Source organism: Magnolia sinica, chromosome 15 (genome assembly GCF_029962835.1).
Source record: "Magnolia sinica isolate HGM2019 chromosome 15, MsV1, whole genome shotgun sequence".
Classification (NCBI taxonomy): domain Eukaryota; kingdom Viridiplantae; phylum Streptophyta; class Magnoliopsida; order Magnoliales; family Magnoliaceae; genus Magnolia; species Magnolia sinica.
The window spans coordinates 16,492,054-16,510,530 of record NC_080587.1 but is presented as its reverse complement, the minus strand read 5'-3'; the positions used below and the strand labels follow the sequence as shown (position 1 = coordinate 16,510,530).

The window sequence follows — 18,477 nt, the reverse complement described above, 5'->3', positions numbered from 1 at the left end:
AAATTGTCTCCCTGTTTGCATTTGTTGATCTCTTGTTTCAACTAGAATATTTGAGCAACATTATTTTGGTGGCCATGTAAATCCCTAACAGATTCCCAAAGATCCTTAGCGGATTCAGAAAAAGTGAGTATCTTAGCAATCTTTGGTTCCATGCAGTTAAGAAGCCAAGACATAACCAGATGGTCATGAGATTGTCACTCTTTGAACTTGGGGTCATCCATCTTAGGTGCATTTTTCATTCTATTGATGTGCCCTAATTTGGAATTTCTACCAAGTGACAAAGAGACTGCTCAGGACCAGGGAACATAGTTTAAACCATTCGAGAGAACTGATGAGAACCTCATGCTTGGGTTTTTGTTACTATCAGATTCAGCCATTAAGGGAAAATAGTAGAGAGAACTTACAGGAAGTGTCATATTGTGCAAGTATCGTCTGAAAAATCTTCAATGTAAGAGGCGGCACCCTGCCTTCTTGCTGATTCGAAGGAGTGAAAAGTTATGTTTGTTGGAAGTGTGCTTGATTTTCATGGTCTCACTTCTTCCCAAATTGACAAACAAACGAGGGTCGGATTAGAACGAAAGCTCCGATACCATAAAAAATCTAATAAACACAATCACACACTTAACACAATGAAAATTTATGTGGTTCGGCCTAGTAGCTTACATCCACAAGAGAAGAAGAGAGAAGGATTTCTTATTCATGGTTGCTCATATGAGAACACTTAAATATATAGAGATATAAGAAGCTTCTAGGCTAAGAAAAGAACAAAAAATTGCACATCCCAAACATAGCACATTCCATATTAGCACTACCCATATTAACACCACCCACAAATATAGAAACATAATCTTTCCTTCTCCACAACAGTGACAATGCATGGTGCTAGGGTGCGGCTATCGTTGGAAGCGCCCTAGTCCTGGCCCTAATCGAGCTAAAAAGGGCCTTGGCACCAGGCCAGCCCTCTAATGAAAAGTGAAAATGATGAAGGGTTTAAGATAGTCGAATCTAAGCAGGTTTCAGGCATATCCCATTCATCTACCACGAGTCTTATCATATAAATGGTTTTGATCGTTAAAATATAATCACTTACCCAAGAGTGCCTTTGAGTCCTTAAGACTTACGAAGTTTTAAGGATCGACTCTATCATTGCTCTCGTGAGTCTTAGACGTTAACCATGCTCTTAATTCAAAATTCTCATGGAATGATGGAAATATTCTTCCCAGTAACTTTTCTGTATTGTCCTCTCAGCCAAAAACATTAGATTCATCTACTAAGAAGCTAGTTTGTATTTTTCTCTAATTTTGATGCTCCGTTATTTTCAATCATATCTCATTTATCCAAGGTTTCTATAATATCGGATATGATCTCATGATCGAAATGGACCACCATCATTTTGAAAAGAAGACAAGTACTTGCATAACATCGGTGAGTTCCACAATTCCGAAGCTCATTTAGTAAATTTTTATTTTCTCTATTTCTTATTTTCCTTTCTTATTCCTACTTGACCAAATAAACTTCAGAGATAAATACTTACATGATGTTGAAAACAAAACATACTTTCTTACTTTTTAGCTGAGAAATACTTTGTTTACCAAATAAGCTTATTTACTTAATAAGTAGAAATCAAAATAAGTTACTTAAGGCATAAGTAGTTTATTTAAAGGAACTTAAAGTCAAAACACCCTCTAAAGTAATGAAGACGCTACTTTTTGTGATGCCCATTGAAAATTGGCATTTAGAGCTGCCTTGGCCACCGCGAGCCCACCATTTCTTTTCTAGACATGGAAAGAGGACTTGACGAAGGAGAGACTTGTTTTGTGCAAAATGGTTTTGATTTGCTTATTCAAAAATGAAGAAGAAGTGCGTTATCATGCTAAAAGAATTTATCTTTTCTCTTTCTAGTTTTCTTTCTTATTTCATAAATGATTGGAGTCATTCATTAGATAGGCATAGGTTTCATGGCTCGAAAATAGGCTGCTCTAGCCATTGAGAGTTGAAAGAATTTGACCAATAACCTACATTTCTTGTACACTTGTGGTGTGCTTGATGGCTAGACAGGCCAGCCCGTCGAGCCCACCTAATGAACAACGTGGATCTCACAAATGTATTAAAATTTCTTACATGCTTCTGAAACTTTTCTTTCAGGTTCAACCTTCATAATAGAGAAGAATCCTCCAGATTAGATACTCTCTGCTTAAGTATCATAGTAACATCTCTAAGAATTGGATTTTCCTTCAAGTTTTAACTATTTCATAGCTGTGCAAATTTACATAATCTCTTGCAATTATCTCTTGTATCATGATACTTATGAAAATAATTTGATTTAGTGTATATTTTCTAATCCTTTAACATATTATAAGACATGCCTACTATATGCAGCAATATCGGATAAGATAATTAAGTTACACAATTTTAAACATTTGAAAATCAATCGTTTGGAGGAAGTTGAGATAAAAACAAGTCTGTTGCAACCGATGTGGAAGATGTTGTAATATAGTACAATTATTCCTAACATGCCCCCACAAGTGAAACGGCCGTTCAATAATGTGAAGCTTATCCTATAAGAGACGAAATGGAGCAGAGGTCAACCCTTTAGTGAAGATGTGAGCCACTTGGTCAATTATACTAATAAACTAGACTAGAATATTATCACGAGTAACCTTCTCCCGTACATAATGATAGTTGGCTTCGGCATGCTTATGTGAACATGATATAAGGGATTGGAGGTGTTTACATGTATTTTCGACACCTTAATGTGGGCCAATGAAAGGCCGCCACATGTTGACACCACATGACTGCAACTGGTGCAAAAAATACTCTCATCCGAGAGTAGTGTTGTTCGTATTTCCTTTGATGATACGCATTCTGTTATAAATACAAAGGCACGAGCCCTTATGACTGGCTTTAGGAGAACGAATAGTCGTACACCACGTGGCCACGATTATCGTGCCCCCTAATGAGGCAACATGCCCACCACGTCTATAAGAGACATGCTAAGAGAACGGATCTATCATAAATCTGGCGATGATATTCTCGGCGAGGCCATCTCTCGTAATCCTTTCAAAATGGGAGATCTCCTCCGAGATGTTCAGAGTATCTATAATGCTTAAGAAGATTCTGAAGATCCGAAGATTAGACCAATGTCTAAGCGAACCTAACCCAGGTAAGGAGAAACAGACATGTCAACCTGGTGGGGTCCAGAGCTGCACCTCGATTGGAATAAGGAAAGCACTAGGGGGGCTCGAAGAAGGATATGATCTGCCCGATAACAGATTAGTATTGGATAGGTTTGGGCCACTCATCAAGGAGATCGGAAGAGACGGGAAGATCATCCAAATGCCCTATTGGGTGATTTGGTCTAATGGTTGTGGTCCAATTAGAACCAAAAGAATAAGAGATCTCGACCTGATGGATCTGGCCCATCGTTGGTGACAGATACGTAGTAGGTGTTAAATCTCACTCCTATGGTCAGAGACTGAGTGATCTAAATGATGTTACTCGGATGAATGGTCGTGATGGATCTCAAAATCGGATGCCCCCTTGGGTAGCGTGAGTTCTATAGGGGAGCATCTACGTGTAGGAGTGAAAATCTAAGATCCAGCAGTGTCAAACTTTTAGGAGAACTTCCTAGTAAGGAGGTTACTAATTTGTCGAGAAGATTTTTTATTTGAAAAGCCAACAACATGAGCATAAATAATCCAAAAGCAATAAGAAAACCCTAGCAAGGTTTACCACCTTGATGATCTATTAAAGGAGCAATTGAAGAAGAGCTTAGAGCTGTACGCCAAACATAGCAACTTATATCTTATTTATCTTTCATTTCTTTTTCTTAGTGTAACTTAACATAGTTTACATAGTTACTACCTAGTGGCTCCCACTACAATACCTTAGGAGTAAAAGTAATGTTTCTACAATCTTAAGTTGTAGATCGTAATTATCTAAGTTCTAATTTTGCTAATCATACATGCCTCATTCGTCTATTGTGATAGGCATATCAAGTATTTATCTTTTCATTTTTTTTATTCATTTGGTTGTCTCACAACTTGCCAATTATAATAAACATCATTTTCAAATATTAATAAAATCGGCAACATTTTGCCTTCTATAATTCGAAACTGTATCTTTGTCTAGTTGAGAATTATCTTGAACTTTAAAGTATTGGTGAAAGAATTGGTCCTTAAGTCTGTAAACTCATGTATATTGTCACAAGGAAAAAACTCATCCAAAAGTATCATCCTCATTTCCTTTCATAAATTGCCTGAACAGATCGCAATATTGGTGGTCGAGAGGACTCTGGATATTTGATTTCAGCCTTCAATTTATCTATCTTGGTGAAGGAGACACCAACAATTCAATTAACGCTTAAGCCAGGCATACTCTGGCATGCCCGTGTATCCTACTCACACATACATCTATCAAATCTCGACCCTCATTCACACGAGTGGCCTAATCTGATTGAATTGTGTGCAACCGGAGGCTAAAGAAATAGCACTAATATTATCACAATATAAAAACAGAGGCTCCTTTAAGAAAATAGTTAGATCACGCATAACCATGCATGTCCAAAATAATTCAGATGCAGTGAGGGCAAATGAGAGATATTCCGATTCAGTCATAGAGCACGAAATGGTAGGTTGTTTATTAGCATTCCATGAAATTAAATTATGACTAAGAAAGACCACAAAGCCTGGCATAGAATGGTTGTCACCAAGATCATCAATTTAATTAGCATCAGAGTAAGCAGTAAGTAAGAGATGACCCTTGCAAAAGTGAAGACCACGAGAGATGGTACCTTTAAGAAATTGAAGTATACGCTTCACGACCACACAATATGTGGAACGGAGAGCATGCATAAATAGTAAACTTGATTGACAACAAAAGAAATATCCGGCCTTGTTAAGGTAAGATATTGAAAAGCCCTTATGACATATCGATACTCACGAGGATCGAGTAAAAGATGTCCATTTACAAGATTAAACAAAAGTCTAATGGCTCCATTAAACATTACAAGGTCCGTCTTGTTGCCAAAAGCTTCTATCAACAACCAAGGATTGACTATTGTGAGACTTTCAATCATGTGGTCAAGCATACTACCATCTGCCTCATGCTCTTTATATCTCTACATTTTAGGTGGTCTATTGGACAACTTGATGTTCAAAATGCCTTTTTACATGTTGTGCTTATTGAGGAGGCTTATATGACCCAGCATCAAGGATTTGTAGATCCATCCCTTCCTGATCATGTGTGCAAATTGCATAAAGCTCTTTATGGACTCAAACAGACTACCTGTGCTTGGTATCTTCAATTTACAAGTTATCTTCTTGTACTCCAATTAGTAGCCTCCACGACTGATACTTCACTTTTTTAAGAGTTACGAATACAAAATTGACTTTCATTCTCATTTATGTGAATGATATTATTGTCACAGGCAACTAGTTAGCTACTCCTATCTCTCTCTTCGCCGATCTCAATTGTCTATTTGCATTGAATGATTTGAGTTCTCTGCATTACTTTCTTAGTATTGAGGTCCATCGTACCGCTTCTGATATGTATTTAACACAATCTGAGTATATATTAGATCTTTTACACTGCACTAAAATGCATTATGCCAAGTGTTAAATGTTAAAGTGCATTTTCTAGAACTAGTTTCCTTAACATTGATTAGGATAATGTTTTTTTGTGTTAGAGACCTTTTTGTCTTTTTACCCTGTGACCCCCTTACATGTGTGTGGTTTACGCATGCTCTCTCTTCACTTTTTCAATCACTAATTCCCATGAGCATTAATGAGCATCATTCTCATTAAATGCAAAAAAACTTTTTGTGCAAGAAAGATTACCAAAGCCATCTCTCTCTCTCTCTCTCCCTCTCTCTCTCTCTCTCTCTCTCGCAACTTGAAACCCAACAGAGAAAAATAGGGAGAGAGAAACTAAGACCATTCCAGCAACTCCCAAGCTTCATTGTTGTGTAAGTTGGAACTCATACTAGTGTATTTCTTTACTCTCTTTTTTTATTATTAACTTGATAATCATCATTTGAATGAGAAATAGCATTTTCCTTTTTTGCATTTTCATATCAAATTGTTCTTTTTCTTTCTTCCTAGTTGTGAGTCTTGGGCTAGTGTGATTTTGCTACAATATTAGAGAGATTGTTGTTTCGGTATTGTGAATTCCGCCATTCTCTACATAGTATCAGATCCACAAGGGTGGTGATTTTATCTCAGCCCCTTGGTAATGAAGATCAATCGGTTCTTGAAGATGGATCTGGGTGGAATGGTTCATAGCTTTGGTATTGAGTTGCTTAACCAATCAAACTACAAAATATGGAGGTCTTATATGGAGTCTTACCTTATTGGTGAAGACGTGTAGGAGGTTGTTGGTGGAAATGATTTGGAGAATCCTCTAAATACTCCAAAGAATGTTGATGCTTTGAAAAAATAGTGAAAGGCGAATGCAAAGGTGGAAATAATTTTAAAGAAGTTAATCTCTCCTAGTTTGTTTGAATACATTATGGGCTACAAATCGGTTCATGAGATTTGGACTACTTTTGATGGGTTGTTCAATACGAAAGATATGGCTTAGTTGCAATTGTTGGAGAATAAGTTGGCGAACTCAACTCAAGGTGATGTCTCCATTTCACAACTCTTGAAGATAAAAAAAACTTGTGTTTGAAATTTTATTGTCTAGATCTAAAAGAGCCTATTTCAAAGGCAAGAATGAAGTGGCACATCATTTGTAGGTTAAAGAGGGAGCACATTCCCTATGTTACATCTATTCAAGGGTGGGTTGTTCAACCCTCCTTGGTGGAGTTTGAAAATCTTCTTGCTTCATAAGAGTCATTAACATGACAGATAGCCGAATGTTCGATTTCAAGAAGTGATGGAGATGCATTATTTTCAAGCAACCAGAATGACCTTATCAAGGAGAAAGACAAAGTTAAAGGCTTCAAAAATCATGAAAACCCTAGTGATGCTTCCACTAAGCATGGTAATAGAGAATCGTCCCATTATGTAGATGATACTTGGAGAGGTGTCAAGTGTTACGGTGTGGTAAACTTGGGCACACAAAAAGAATTGTTATGCGAAATTAAAAAGTGAAAATGTAGCTGAGAAGAAAGGTGAATGTAAAGGTGATGAGTGGGGAAATTAAATGCTTCATGGCAGGAACCACTACAATTGATGTGTTAATGTCAATCAACTTTGAAGATGATTGTATTATCGACTCTGGTCGCAAGCATCATCTTATCGACGATGACTCCAAGTTCTCAAGTTTCTGAGATTACAAGGGCAATAATATTATTATCACGGTGGACAACTCCATTCATTCAGTGGAGAAATGAGGAGTCGTCACTATCAAGGGCAATGGAGATGAACGAATTATACTTAAGAGTGTGTTTCAGGTACTCGGTATGAAGAAGAACCTGTTCTCAGTTGCCAATGTCGTTGATTCATGATACTATGTCTTGTTCGGGCCGAGAGACGTGAAGTTCCTTTGGAATATTTTAAGCTTAAAGGCAGACATCATCCATACCAGTAAGAAAGTGCAAGATTTTTTTTATCATTTAATATGTTAATGTTGATAAAATGAGTACAAATGATGGGGCATCAACTTGGCACACTAGATTGGGGCATCTTAACATGGATAAGTTGAAAGTTATGGTGTTAAAGAATTTAGTGAATGAGTTGCCTAAACTTACTACATTTAGCTTTGGTGAAGTGTCTGAAGGGTGTCAATAAGGTAAGGCACATAGTCTTTTATTTGATAAGTTCTCTTGAAAGCGCAAGGCCCCATTGGAGCTTATTCATAGCAACTTAATGAGACCCTATTTACACCTTCATATTTAGGTTTCCGGTACACGATGTTGTCCGTTGATGGTTTTACAAGATATACTTGGATTTACTTTCTAAAAGAAAAATCAGAAGTGTTTTCAAAATTCAAGGAATTCGAGATGACCATTGAAGGTGTTCTTGACAAGAAAATCATGCAGAATTGATAATGGAAGAGAGTTTACCTCTAATGACTTCTCATTTTGTCAAATAAATGGTATTAAAAAAGACTGGTGTTTACACATCAAAACAAAATTGTGTGGCCGAAAGAAAAATTAGATACGTTGCAGAGACTTGTAGAAGTTGGTTGCATGGAAAGAATATACCTAAGGCCTTATGGGCGGAGGGTATGACATTTGTTGCTTATGTAATCAATCGGGTTCCTCTTAGCCCGATTAACATGAGATCCCCCTATGAGTTGTTTTGGGAAAAGCTGAGTGTCAAACATTTTAAAGTCTCTGGTTCAATTTGCTATGTTCATGTTTCGGATGAATATATAATCAAGTTGGTTGCCAACGCAATGAAATGTATTTTCATTGGCTATGATGAAAGGAAAAAAGGGCTGAAGTGCATGGATCCCAAGACTCATAATTTTGTTATTTCCAGAGAAGTCATATTTGATAAAGTTTCTTCATATTATAAGGTGAAAGGTGTTGCCATGGAAAGTGTTGGTGGTAACACTCATGTTCAATTGAAGCCATAAGAAGAAGGTAGCTTGCCTGTACCTCCAAATGCCCCTATGGTGTCAAGTGGCTCCTCTCCTTCATTTATGGAGAGCAACCTGATTAGAGAATTGAAGCTACCAATCATGAATTGTATGAGCAAGATGAAGTTGTCAAAAATGTGGAGAGTGCATAATCTCTTAAAAGGCCTAAGAGAAAGATTGTTTTGCTCGCTCATTACATTCATATTTTCTTACTAGCCTGATTGATGATAGTGAACCTTCTTTTGATTAAGCAAATGGTGTTAAAGAATGGGATTGCAACATGGATGAAGAGATGCATGCTCTCATACAAAATAAAACTTGGGATCTTGCTCTAAAGCCCAAGGATGTGAAGCCTATTACGTGTAAGTGGGTTTACAGGATAACATGCAAGACAGATGGAGTAGATAGATACAAACCAAGACTTGTTGCTTGCTGGTTCTCTTAAAGGTATGGAGAGGACTTGAGGGGACATTTAGTCCCATAGCAAAGATGATTTCGGTTCAGGTTGTCATTTCATTGGCGGCTTTTCATAGGTGGAAGTTATGGCAACTTGACGTTAAAAATGCTTTCTTATATGGTGAAATTGATAAAGACATACATAGAGCAACTAGTGGACAATGTATCTCATGTACATCTGGAATATGTTTGCAAACTCAAGAATGCACTTTATAGGCTAAAGCAAGCCCCTATAGTTTGGTATGGTAAGATTGCTATTGTTCTATTGTATGTGGACGACATGATAGTTACCGACAATGACGATGAAGAAATTACAAGGCTTCGAGTAGAACTTTCCATTCGGTTCAATATGAAAGACTTAGGCAAGCTTAGTCACTTCCTTGGCTTGGAAGTGGAATCCATGAATGGATTTTGTATCTAAAAAAAAGCTATGCGGAGAATGTTGTGCAAGTTTGGTTTGAACCAAAGTAGGCAGTGTTCCACTCCTCTCGATGCAAACCTAAAGTTAAGGCGTGAAGAAGACAAGCTTCTTTTGAATTCTCGGCTTTATTGGGTTTTAGTGGGTAGTCTCATATACTTGACTATTACAAGATCCAATATTGCATTTTCAGCTGGACTTGCTAGTCACTACATGTAAGCTCCTCGCAAACTGCATTTGGATGCAGCCAAGCGGATCTTGAAATATGTGAACTCTGCTCTTGACATGGGCTTCTTGTTCAAGAAATGAGTTGGACTTGATTTGATTGGTTTTTGTATGGCAATTTTGGTGGTCACTTGGATGATCGTTAGTCTACATCAGGTTGTCTTTTCATCTGGCTCGCATGTATTTCATGGTGTAGTAAGAAGCAAGATTCAATGTCTCTTTCTACAACAATGGCCGAATACAAGGTTGCTTCTCTTGTTACCCAAGAATGTGTGTGGCTACGATGGTTGATCAAGGATGTTTCTTCATCGATTCACAAACCTACTATTATCTACAGTGACAATCAAAGCGCTCTCAAGCTTTCGACAAATCCAATTTATCCCACAAGAACCAAGCATATTGAAATCGAACATCTTTTCATCTATGAAAAGGTGCTCAATGGATTGATCGAATTTTTAGAATTTTTAGAAATGTGGAGCAACAACAACATTGCCGGCATCTTCACCAAGTCGCTCTCCAAAGGTCCATTTGAATCTCTTATAAATAAACTTGGTGTCATTTCTAAAAAAATCACTTTAAGAGACAGTTAAATGTTAATGTGCATTTTCTAGGATTAGTTTTTTTAATCTTGATTAGAATGATGTTTTTGTGATAGAGACTTTTTGTCTTTTTTCCCTATGGACCCCACTTGCACACGTGTGGTTGGCACATGTTTTCTCTCTACTTTTTCAACCACTAGTCCCTGTGAGCATTAATGAGCATTATTCTCATTAAATGCAAAAAAACCCTTTTTTTTGTGCAGAAAGGCTACCGAAGCCATCTTTCCAAGCTCTCTTTTTACTCTCTTCCTCCAGCAACTTAAAAACTCAACAGAGAGAAAAACAATGAAAGAAACCGAGACCATTCCAACAACTCCTTAGCTCCATTGTTATGTAAGTTGAAACTCATGCCAGTATAATTCTCTACTCTTCTTTATATTAACTTAATGATTATCATTTGAATTAGAAATAACAATTTTCTTTTTACATCTTTATATTAGATTGTGTCTTTCTTCTTGGTTGTCTTGGGCTAGTGTGATTTTACTACACTATTAGAGAAGCGGTTGTTCCGGTATTGTGACTTCGGCCGTTCTTCACACCAAGCCCTTACGTTCTCCAATCACCTCTGGCTCTAAAACCCAAGATGTGAGTTGGATGGAGTTGAAAGACGATCAGAGGATTAAAAGCCTATCTGCTTGCTCAACTCTAGTAATTATCACAATTTTAAGAGAGATTAAAAGCCTATGTGCTTACTCAACTCTCTTAATTATCACAATTTTATATTGCACTGTAGTGGAAATCTCCTATCAAAACATGCACATGATTTCAGTTTTACCATGATAAACAAAACACAGGAATTGTCAGTCAAATTACCTGTTTGGTCTCAAGAGAGGATATTGTAATTTGTAACCATTACACTTTTAAGGTATTACTGATGTAGTTCCCAGTCCAAACAGGCACTTATGTGGGCCCAGTTACAGTTATTCTAACCAGAGATTCCATATGAAGCTCAGAGATAGAAATAGGGATGGAGGGTTCCATATATTTTTTTATATAAAGGTTCCTCCAGACTAACATTTTCCTTTCAAGTAGTTACAATATGAGCACCACCAGCACCCTTTAGAGGAAGAACGCAAGAGTAGGTTACATACTTGACACTGTCTAGGAGCACAACAACAAAGATCCGCGGTAGAGACTTTGGTCTCATCATCCTGTTGCTGACGCCGGCCTCCCTAGGGTCAACCAGCACAGAAACAACCATGGATGATGACACAGACTTGTTGCTTTGGAAGTGGGTGCTGCCATCTGGAGGTTTTGTGGCATTCTCTCCTGTTCTATTGAGGGTGGTTCCGTTGAGCGGTATCAGCGGGTGGTAGAGGAATCTTCGGTTCTTCATTTTGCTGGGCCTAGCAGAATTGGGAGGATGCTCGCCGGAAACATTGGCAACCGGCCTTGCAGGAATAATGGCACCCGGATTGGCCGAGGCTGGTGAGACATCAAATTGGAAAACTTCAGTGCACATGCCAGAGCTCAATATGGGTCCTGCCGAAAAATAAATCACACCAACATTTATTAGCAATTTGTAAGCAAAATGCTGAGAAAAACTGTAACTGTAAAACAGTAAGTATTGTGTCAAGAAGATGGGAAATGCTCAATAAGTCATATACTTGTGTCTTCGCTCCACAGTAGGGGAGCCGTGGGTAAGTTAGCCAGCCTGTTGCTGGGATAGGCTACACGGTAAATAAATCTTGCCCCAAAAAACTCATGGATAAAACTATATTAACTCTTCAGTTTGCGGCCTGCAAATAGACAATTCAGAAATGGCATAGAGCACCGATCCACATGCAACAGGTCGTATGAATCCCCCTAGGTCATAATAGACTGGATTGCTGAACCACGGGCCCTATTTTTCAGAACTGAAAACATAAGGATACTGGGCAACAAAAACCTTGTGCCCTATTTGACCGTCCTCCATTGGGCATTCTCAGGGAATGAGCCATGCTACCACCAGTGTGACAACTATTGCTAGGATTTTGAAAATATGGAATATAATATTGCAAGAAATACAACAACTGATATTATCACAAGGTTTTCAAAACTTGGCAGATTTTAAAATATCATACTTTTATTGCAATAATATCGTGAAATTAACTCAAAAAATAGTTAAAACATTAAGGAATTTGTTACATAAATAAATGTTTAAAATTTAATTTTATCTAATAATTCAGAATAAATATTTTTAAAATTTCAATTTTTGGCAAGATTTTCCTATTAATATCCCTAGAAAAACCTCAAAAATTAAAAAATCTCCCGAGAAATTTCCAGGCCAAGAAAATCATGCATGAGATGGAGGGGTTCACAAGACACATGCCAAAGCATGCATACATTGCCAATCCAGATATTTCATCAGGTGGGGCTCACCATGAAAATGTCGTAGAACAAAAAATCAGGTTGATCCACCTATTAGGTTGGTTCCACTTATCATGCAGGCCACACTTGAGCAAAATGGGCATTTAGAAAAACGATTAACGGCCCATATAAATCATACACGTGTGGCCCATATGATTAGAGTCAAGCAGCCTGAATTTTGAACCAGTGCATAGTAAAATAAAAATTACTTAAATCTTTTCAATGGTTTTAGTAAAATAATATAAGTAACAATATTAAATCAGATTCATTGCTCATTCTTTACCTTTATACTTGGCCCTTTCCTATTACTTTAGGTTGCATTTGGTTGCACCAAATATCATTAAATTTTGTTAAATTTCATTACCAATCAGTCTAATTTGGTGTAGAATATCATGAGATTGGTGCAACCAAGCACAACCTTGATTAAAAATCTAAAAGTAGCATGTAACTTATGCTACACGCCATGTAGCTTACACCTCACGCTTCAGAGGGGTGAACGCTACGCTATTTGATATTCGCTATTTAAAACACTAGTGATCTCACAGATAAGGAACTTTGGCGCATGTTTCATGGAGAAACCCCTCCATCATGCTACCCAAGTCTGTGTTCCTCCAGGGCCACAAAACAACATCTGCAGTACGCTGGAGACAATGATTTTATTTTTTATTTTTTTGAAGATTGACATTATGAAATTATTAACAGTTAGGATCAGAAGTTAATATAGGTTTAGTAAGAATAACAGTCATGATTAGTAGCAGGGTGTAGGTTTCAATTTAGAAGTTTCTATTAACATATAATAATGGAGTAAATTATTAACGGTTAAGATCAGAAGTTAATAGGTTTAGTAAGAATAACAGTCGTGATTAGTAGCAGGGTGTAGGTTTCAATTTAGAAGTTTCTATTAACATATAATAATGGAGTAAATTATTAACGGTTAGGATCAGAAGTTAATAGGTTTAGTAAGAATAACAGTCGTGATTAGTAGCAGGGTGTAGGTTTCAATTTAGAAGTTTCTATTACCAATATGGAGTTCTCTTTGTTATGCAAATGAAAATTTGAGATTAGATCTGACACTCCAAAATTCATTTTTATTTTCTCATTTGTGAAACGGCTTGGTAGATTTAGGTTCCCACTGCATAAGCAACGGGATTCTGCCTTTAGGTATGTGAACAAGCTAACCAAATTCCCTTCAAAAAAAAAAAAAACCAAATGTTTATTGTTTCTGTAGGCGGTGTGGTTGGGTCTCTTGTAACTGATGGCTAACCAATAGGTACTAAAGCAACAGGCAACACATGCACACACACGTGCACGTGCACACGCACAAGCACAAAGCTCACAATTAATTCTATTTTTTAAAATCTGAGAGGATCAACCATAAGTATTCACATGTCCAAAGAGGCCTTTATATAAGTTTTTACACAAAGAAAACACTAATGCTTGACAGCATTCCCTTTAAAAATACTAATGTCTACTATCACGGACATAAGAGGCAAAAGAATGTAGTAGTTAGGAAATGGCAATAAATGGACATTACGAAAGTGAAGATAGTTAGCAGCTGCTGAGTTGAGAAAGAGAAAAAGGGAAATGGGGAAATGGTTGTATGCAAAAGATGCTACTATATACAGCTACCTAAATATTTCATTCCAATCATCACTGCATTCACCAAATTAGCTCATTTCTTCTTTTGAAAGGTAAATACTTAGAAAACAACAAAGGTTCTGCCTTTAGTAGCATCAACTATCAACAGCATCCAAGGCTTAAATACTAGACTTCCAAGTACTCAGAATTCTCATTTCACCATCTTCCAATTTGTTCGTTCCCAATAAAATTTAGTTCCAAAAGGACATCCATAGACTAATAGTCGCAATGGTTCTTCCTGATTAGTTGTGAATTTATAGGCATTCCAACATTCTATTTTTATTTGCAAGTTACCTTAATCCTTCCAGGGGTGTAACTGATTCCCAAGTCTACTTAGAACTCTAATTTCTAGTAAGTTCCATCGGACCATGATTTATAAGATTTTCCCATATTACAAATAAAATGACAAACAAGTATCAAAGCAAAGAAAATTCTAAGCTCACACAAGTATCCAATGAGCCCAAAAAAAGAAAAGAACAGAAAAATCAATAAAGGCTATAACTCACCTGCAAGCCCTTCACGGAACCATTGTTGCAGCGCTCCGTCAGTTGCAGCTGACTTCATGTTGTCCCCATAAGCATCCCGAGAACCAGATGCGAGTGCTCTTGGACGTTCCGTGGCACTTCTGTACATATGAGAATGCCCCTCTACATCCCTTCCAGGTTTAGAGAAGGCAAATGCTGAAGCAACGTTGCCAGCAATCGCCAAACCAGTCCTATCAGCTCCTTTATCAGAAGGTACAGTGGGCTTATTGCTTTTCTTCCTAGCTGCTGCATGGGAAGACGCAACAGCCCTCTCACTAGCAAGAACAGAATGAATTATCAAATTACCATCAATCTTCACTAGCTTGTCATTCCTTGGCACATATAGTGAAGCAACAAGAGGTTCGCTGGCATTCCCTGGTAATCCAAACCCTTCTGAACCAGGCAAAGGCAATGGTCCTCTTTCCTTCTGTTTAACATTTGTTTCCCTATCTATCCGTTCGAGATCATGTTTTCCAAAACCCGCATTACTATTATATAACTCAAATTCATCACTTACATCCGATCCATTATGCCCAGTAACTGTCAAAACCCTTCCTTGAGAATGACCTTCGTGCCTATCATTAACAAAATCTATCCCACCCGAAACTGAGCTTCTATTTCCTCCATATCTAAGATTTACAACCGGAACTAAACCCCCAAAAATCAGCAAGAAAAATAACAAACCCATAAAACTCACACTAGAAACCTTCTTAGTCTTACTCTCAGCTTTCTTGCGCTCAGCCTTAGCCTTCAGCACTGAGGCGGGTTGCGGTGGTTTCAACCTTGGAATCGGAATTAAAGGAACCTGAGACCCTTGAGGCTTCAATGGATAAGAAGAACATGGAACCCAAGGGAAATGCATGGGCACCATTGGAGGAGGGGGGTAAATACCAGGAGGTGGCTGAGGAGGACAGACGCTACCGCCACTTAGCTGCTGCCGTAAACTCGCATTTTCTGCCATTATAAATGACATCTTACCATTCAAATCGGCAATCGTACAATGCAACGATCTTACCTTGTCTTCAAGCTCCTCGACATAATGCTTCTTCCGTTGCCGAGAAAGCTGTGCACTTTCCCTGTTCCTCATCAACCTCGCTTTCTTTTTATCCTCCTCATCATTCTCTGCACCAAAAGCATTGGGCGAGATTCCATCCTCAGTTGGAACAGACCTATGGAATTTGTTATTCTGAGTGTCGGGATTTCCATCCTCCTTTCCCTTCTTCCTCTTCAACAGACGCCTTTTACTTCCTTCTTCCAACTTTATTTTCTGATCAGCAGTGGCATCAGAAGTAATATTACTTGAATCCTGTGAAGAAGATACTGATCCTGAATCTGGAGATGGTGAATCCAAAACCCTAGCAGCAGCTGATCTCTGATTGCCAGATGATCCAGAATTTTTTTTATCAAAACCACCACAGCCCGGTGACGGTGCATCTGAAACAACAACAGCTTCGGAAGTCCGCTCGCTGGATGCAGATCCAGAAATTTCTCCACCATGACCAGCACAACCTGATGATGGCGGATGCAAAGCCCTAGAAGCATCGGATCTCTCATCATCCGATACTGATCCAGAAAACTCTCGAACCTGAGCAGTATCTGACCTCCGGTTCCCAGATACAGATCCAGTCAATTCTCGATCGTGACTACCGGAAACTGGCGAAGGCGAATTCAAAAACCTAGAAGTACTGAAGCTCTGATCATCAGATAAAGATCCAGAAGACTCCCGATCCGGAGAATCAGGTGGCGCCGAATACAAAACCTGAGCAACATCCAACCGCCGATCGGCCGAGCACCGATCACCGCATGTAGCGTGTTCGGAACATCCTCGACCAGGCGAATCCAGAGGGTTCGGATTCAAATTCCCAGAGATAACCGATCCCCGTTCTTGGGAAACATTAGACAGCGACGAGATTCCAGATCCACCGTTGAAATCTTCGGCCGGGAAATCGAGGAGGAGGACGTCTTCAATGGAGAAGCCGAGATCGTCGTCTTCAAACCCTAGATCGTCCATGAAACCTTCAGGGAAGGTGAGATCGACGGAGATATCATCGTCGGGCAGAGAAAGAGATTCGAAGGCGGAGGCGAAATTAGGGTTTGGAGGGTCGGGTTCGAACTGAAAGGGGTCAGGAAATGGCGGTTCGTTCGCCATTGCTAGGGTTTTTTTAGGTCGTCTCGAACCAGACAAAGACTCCCTTAATAAAACGCTGGGTTTCAAATGAATTTCGGTGTGCGTCTCTCACGACTGCGTGAGTTGTGGCAGAGGATCGCTACTCGCAGTTGGACGTAACTCGCCCTTCGTCCCGGGTACCGGATTAGCTGTTACCCGGGTAACACGTCACCTTTTACCCTAACCGTGTGGGGGCATATTGATGTATTTTTAGTATATCCAAGCCGTCCATCTGTTTTTCCATCTCATCTTTGGACGTTATCTCAAACTTTTGAGAAGATCCAAATCTCAGGTAGATCATACCAATAGAAACAGTAATAAATGACAATTAAAAGCATTTTAGGGGCTTTTGGTTGGAAAATAAACGTTACAAGACCCTTTGAATTTTTAAGGGTGAGGCACTGAATCATCGATGTTTCTTGTGGTGTGTTCCAACTGAGATTTGGATCTACTTAATTTTTTACAACGCATAAATGGTTTGGAAAAACGGATAGACGGAGTGGATATAAAATACATCTTCAAAGTGGGGTCAAAGTAAGCTCCACAGTAAGGGTAACACCCACTGAAGTATAACTATCTAAGATCTGATCAGCTCCCTATGCGGGTTTACATTGATGCTCTGGTGGTAGCGGATTGGGCGAAACACCTTAATGAATCTATTGTATATCCACTTATCTATCTGTTTTTTTAATTTGTTTTTGAATGTTATTTCAAAACTTAATCAAATCAAAATCTCATTTATGGTATACCTTAGTTTGGGTATTCTTCATTTATGAGATCACTTAGATATGGATATTCTTTGTTTATTCGATTACACTATAGAATGATATGTAAAAATGATTGGATGGTATGAACTTTCTTTTACTCTTCTTTTTTTTAAAAAAAAACTGGATAACACTATAGAATGATATGAAAAAAATGAATGGACAGTATAATTTTTCTTTTTTACTTTTTTTTTTAATTAGCTTGTTAGTACACACACTATTTATTCACACTTCAGTGTTAGCCACCCTTACTAGGGGACCGATACCAAGACGTTAGTGTTGAAACAAGATATCTTTAACTCAACTTACCACTTGAGCTATGGATCAAGGTGAATGGATGACATGAATATAAAACACATCAATAAGATAAGCTCTTGTTATTGTGATATCCAAATATCAACTCGATTGGAAATATCTTAGACCTACGGAACCTTTTTAATGATTATTCATCAGTTTTTTACAATTGTGTAATTTATAATCATGAAAACTAAGGTAGATTTCCATATGGTTAATTTTCGGAATAATGGCATGAAATGAGTCGAGAAAATGAATGTAAGGCAGCGTGTGTATACAATACATTTATCAAGGTGGGGCCCACATGGTAAGGGATTACTGGTCAGGCTGACATAAGGGCCGTACTCTTTCGGAACATGTGATAACTGCTCCGTTAGAATGTAATCAGTAGCGTGTGAGTGGGGAGCGGATTGGTTGAGAACAAGTCCTCACGCAAGGACGCCGTTTGGCCAGTGATGCTGCCACTAGCCAGTCGGTACTACCATAGCCCCGCCATAATCATCGTTTTATCAAC

General features: G+C 38.4%; 1 protein-coding gene across 1 annotated transcript; it reads right to left on the bottom strand.

Annotated features, from left to right (window-relative positions):
• Positions 1 to 11,183: 11,183 nt before the first annotated feature.
• Positions 11,184 to 16,987, bottom strand: LOC131228200 (bZIP transcription factor 17-like). Its single transcript, XM_058224077.1, has 2 exons — positions 14,721 to 16,987; positions 11,184 to 11,709 (listed from the first exon to the last, which is right to left on the bottom strand). The coding sequence occupies exons 1-2, from the start codon at positions 16,885 to 16,887 to the stop codon at positions 11,252 to 11,254; spliced, it is 2,625 nt and encodes an 874-aa protein (XP_058080060.1). The 5' UTR covers positions 16,888 to 16,987; the 3' UTR covers positions 11,184 to 11,251.
• Positions 16,988 to 18,477: the final 1,490 nt, after the last annotated feature.

Excerpts from the sequence above, each read along its gene's own strand:
- LOC131228200 (XM_058224077.1), bottom strand. The coding sequence starts at position 16,887 with ATGGCGAACGAACCGCCATTTCCTGACCCCTTTCAGTTCGAACCCGAC. Across the intron at positions 11,710-14,720 it reads GTTCCGTGAAGGGCTTGCAG|GACCCATATTGAGCTCTGGC; the intron begins GTGAGTTATAGC and ends ATTTTTCGGCAG.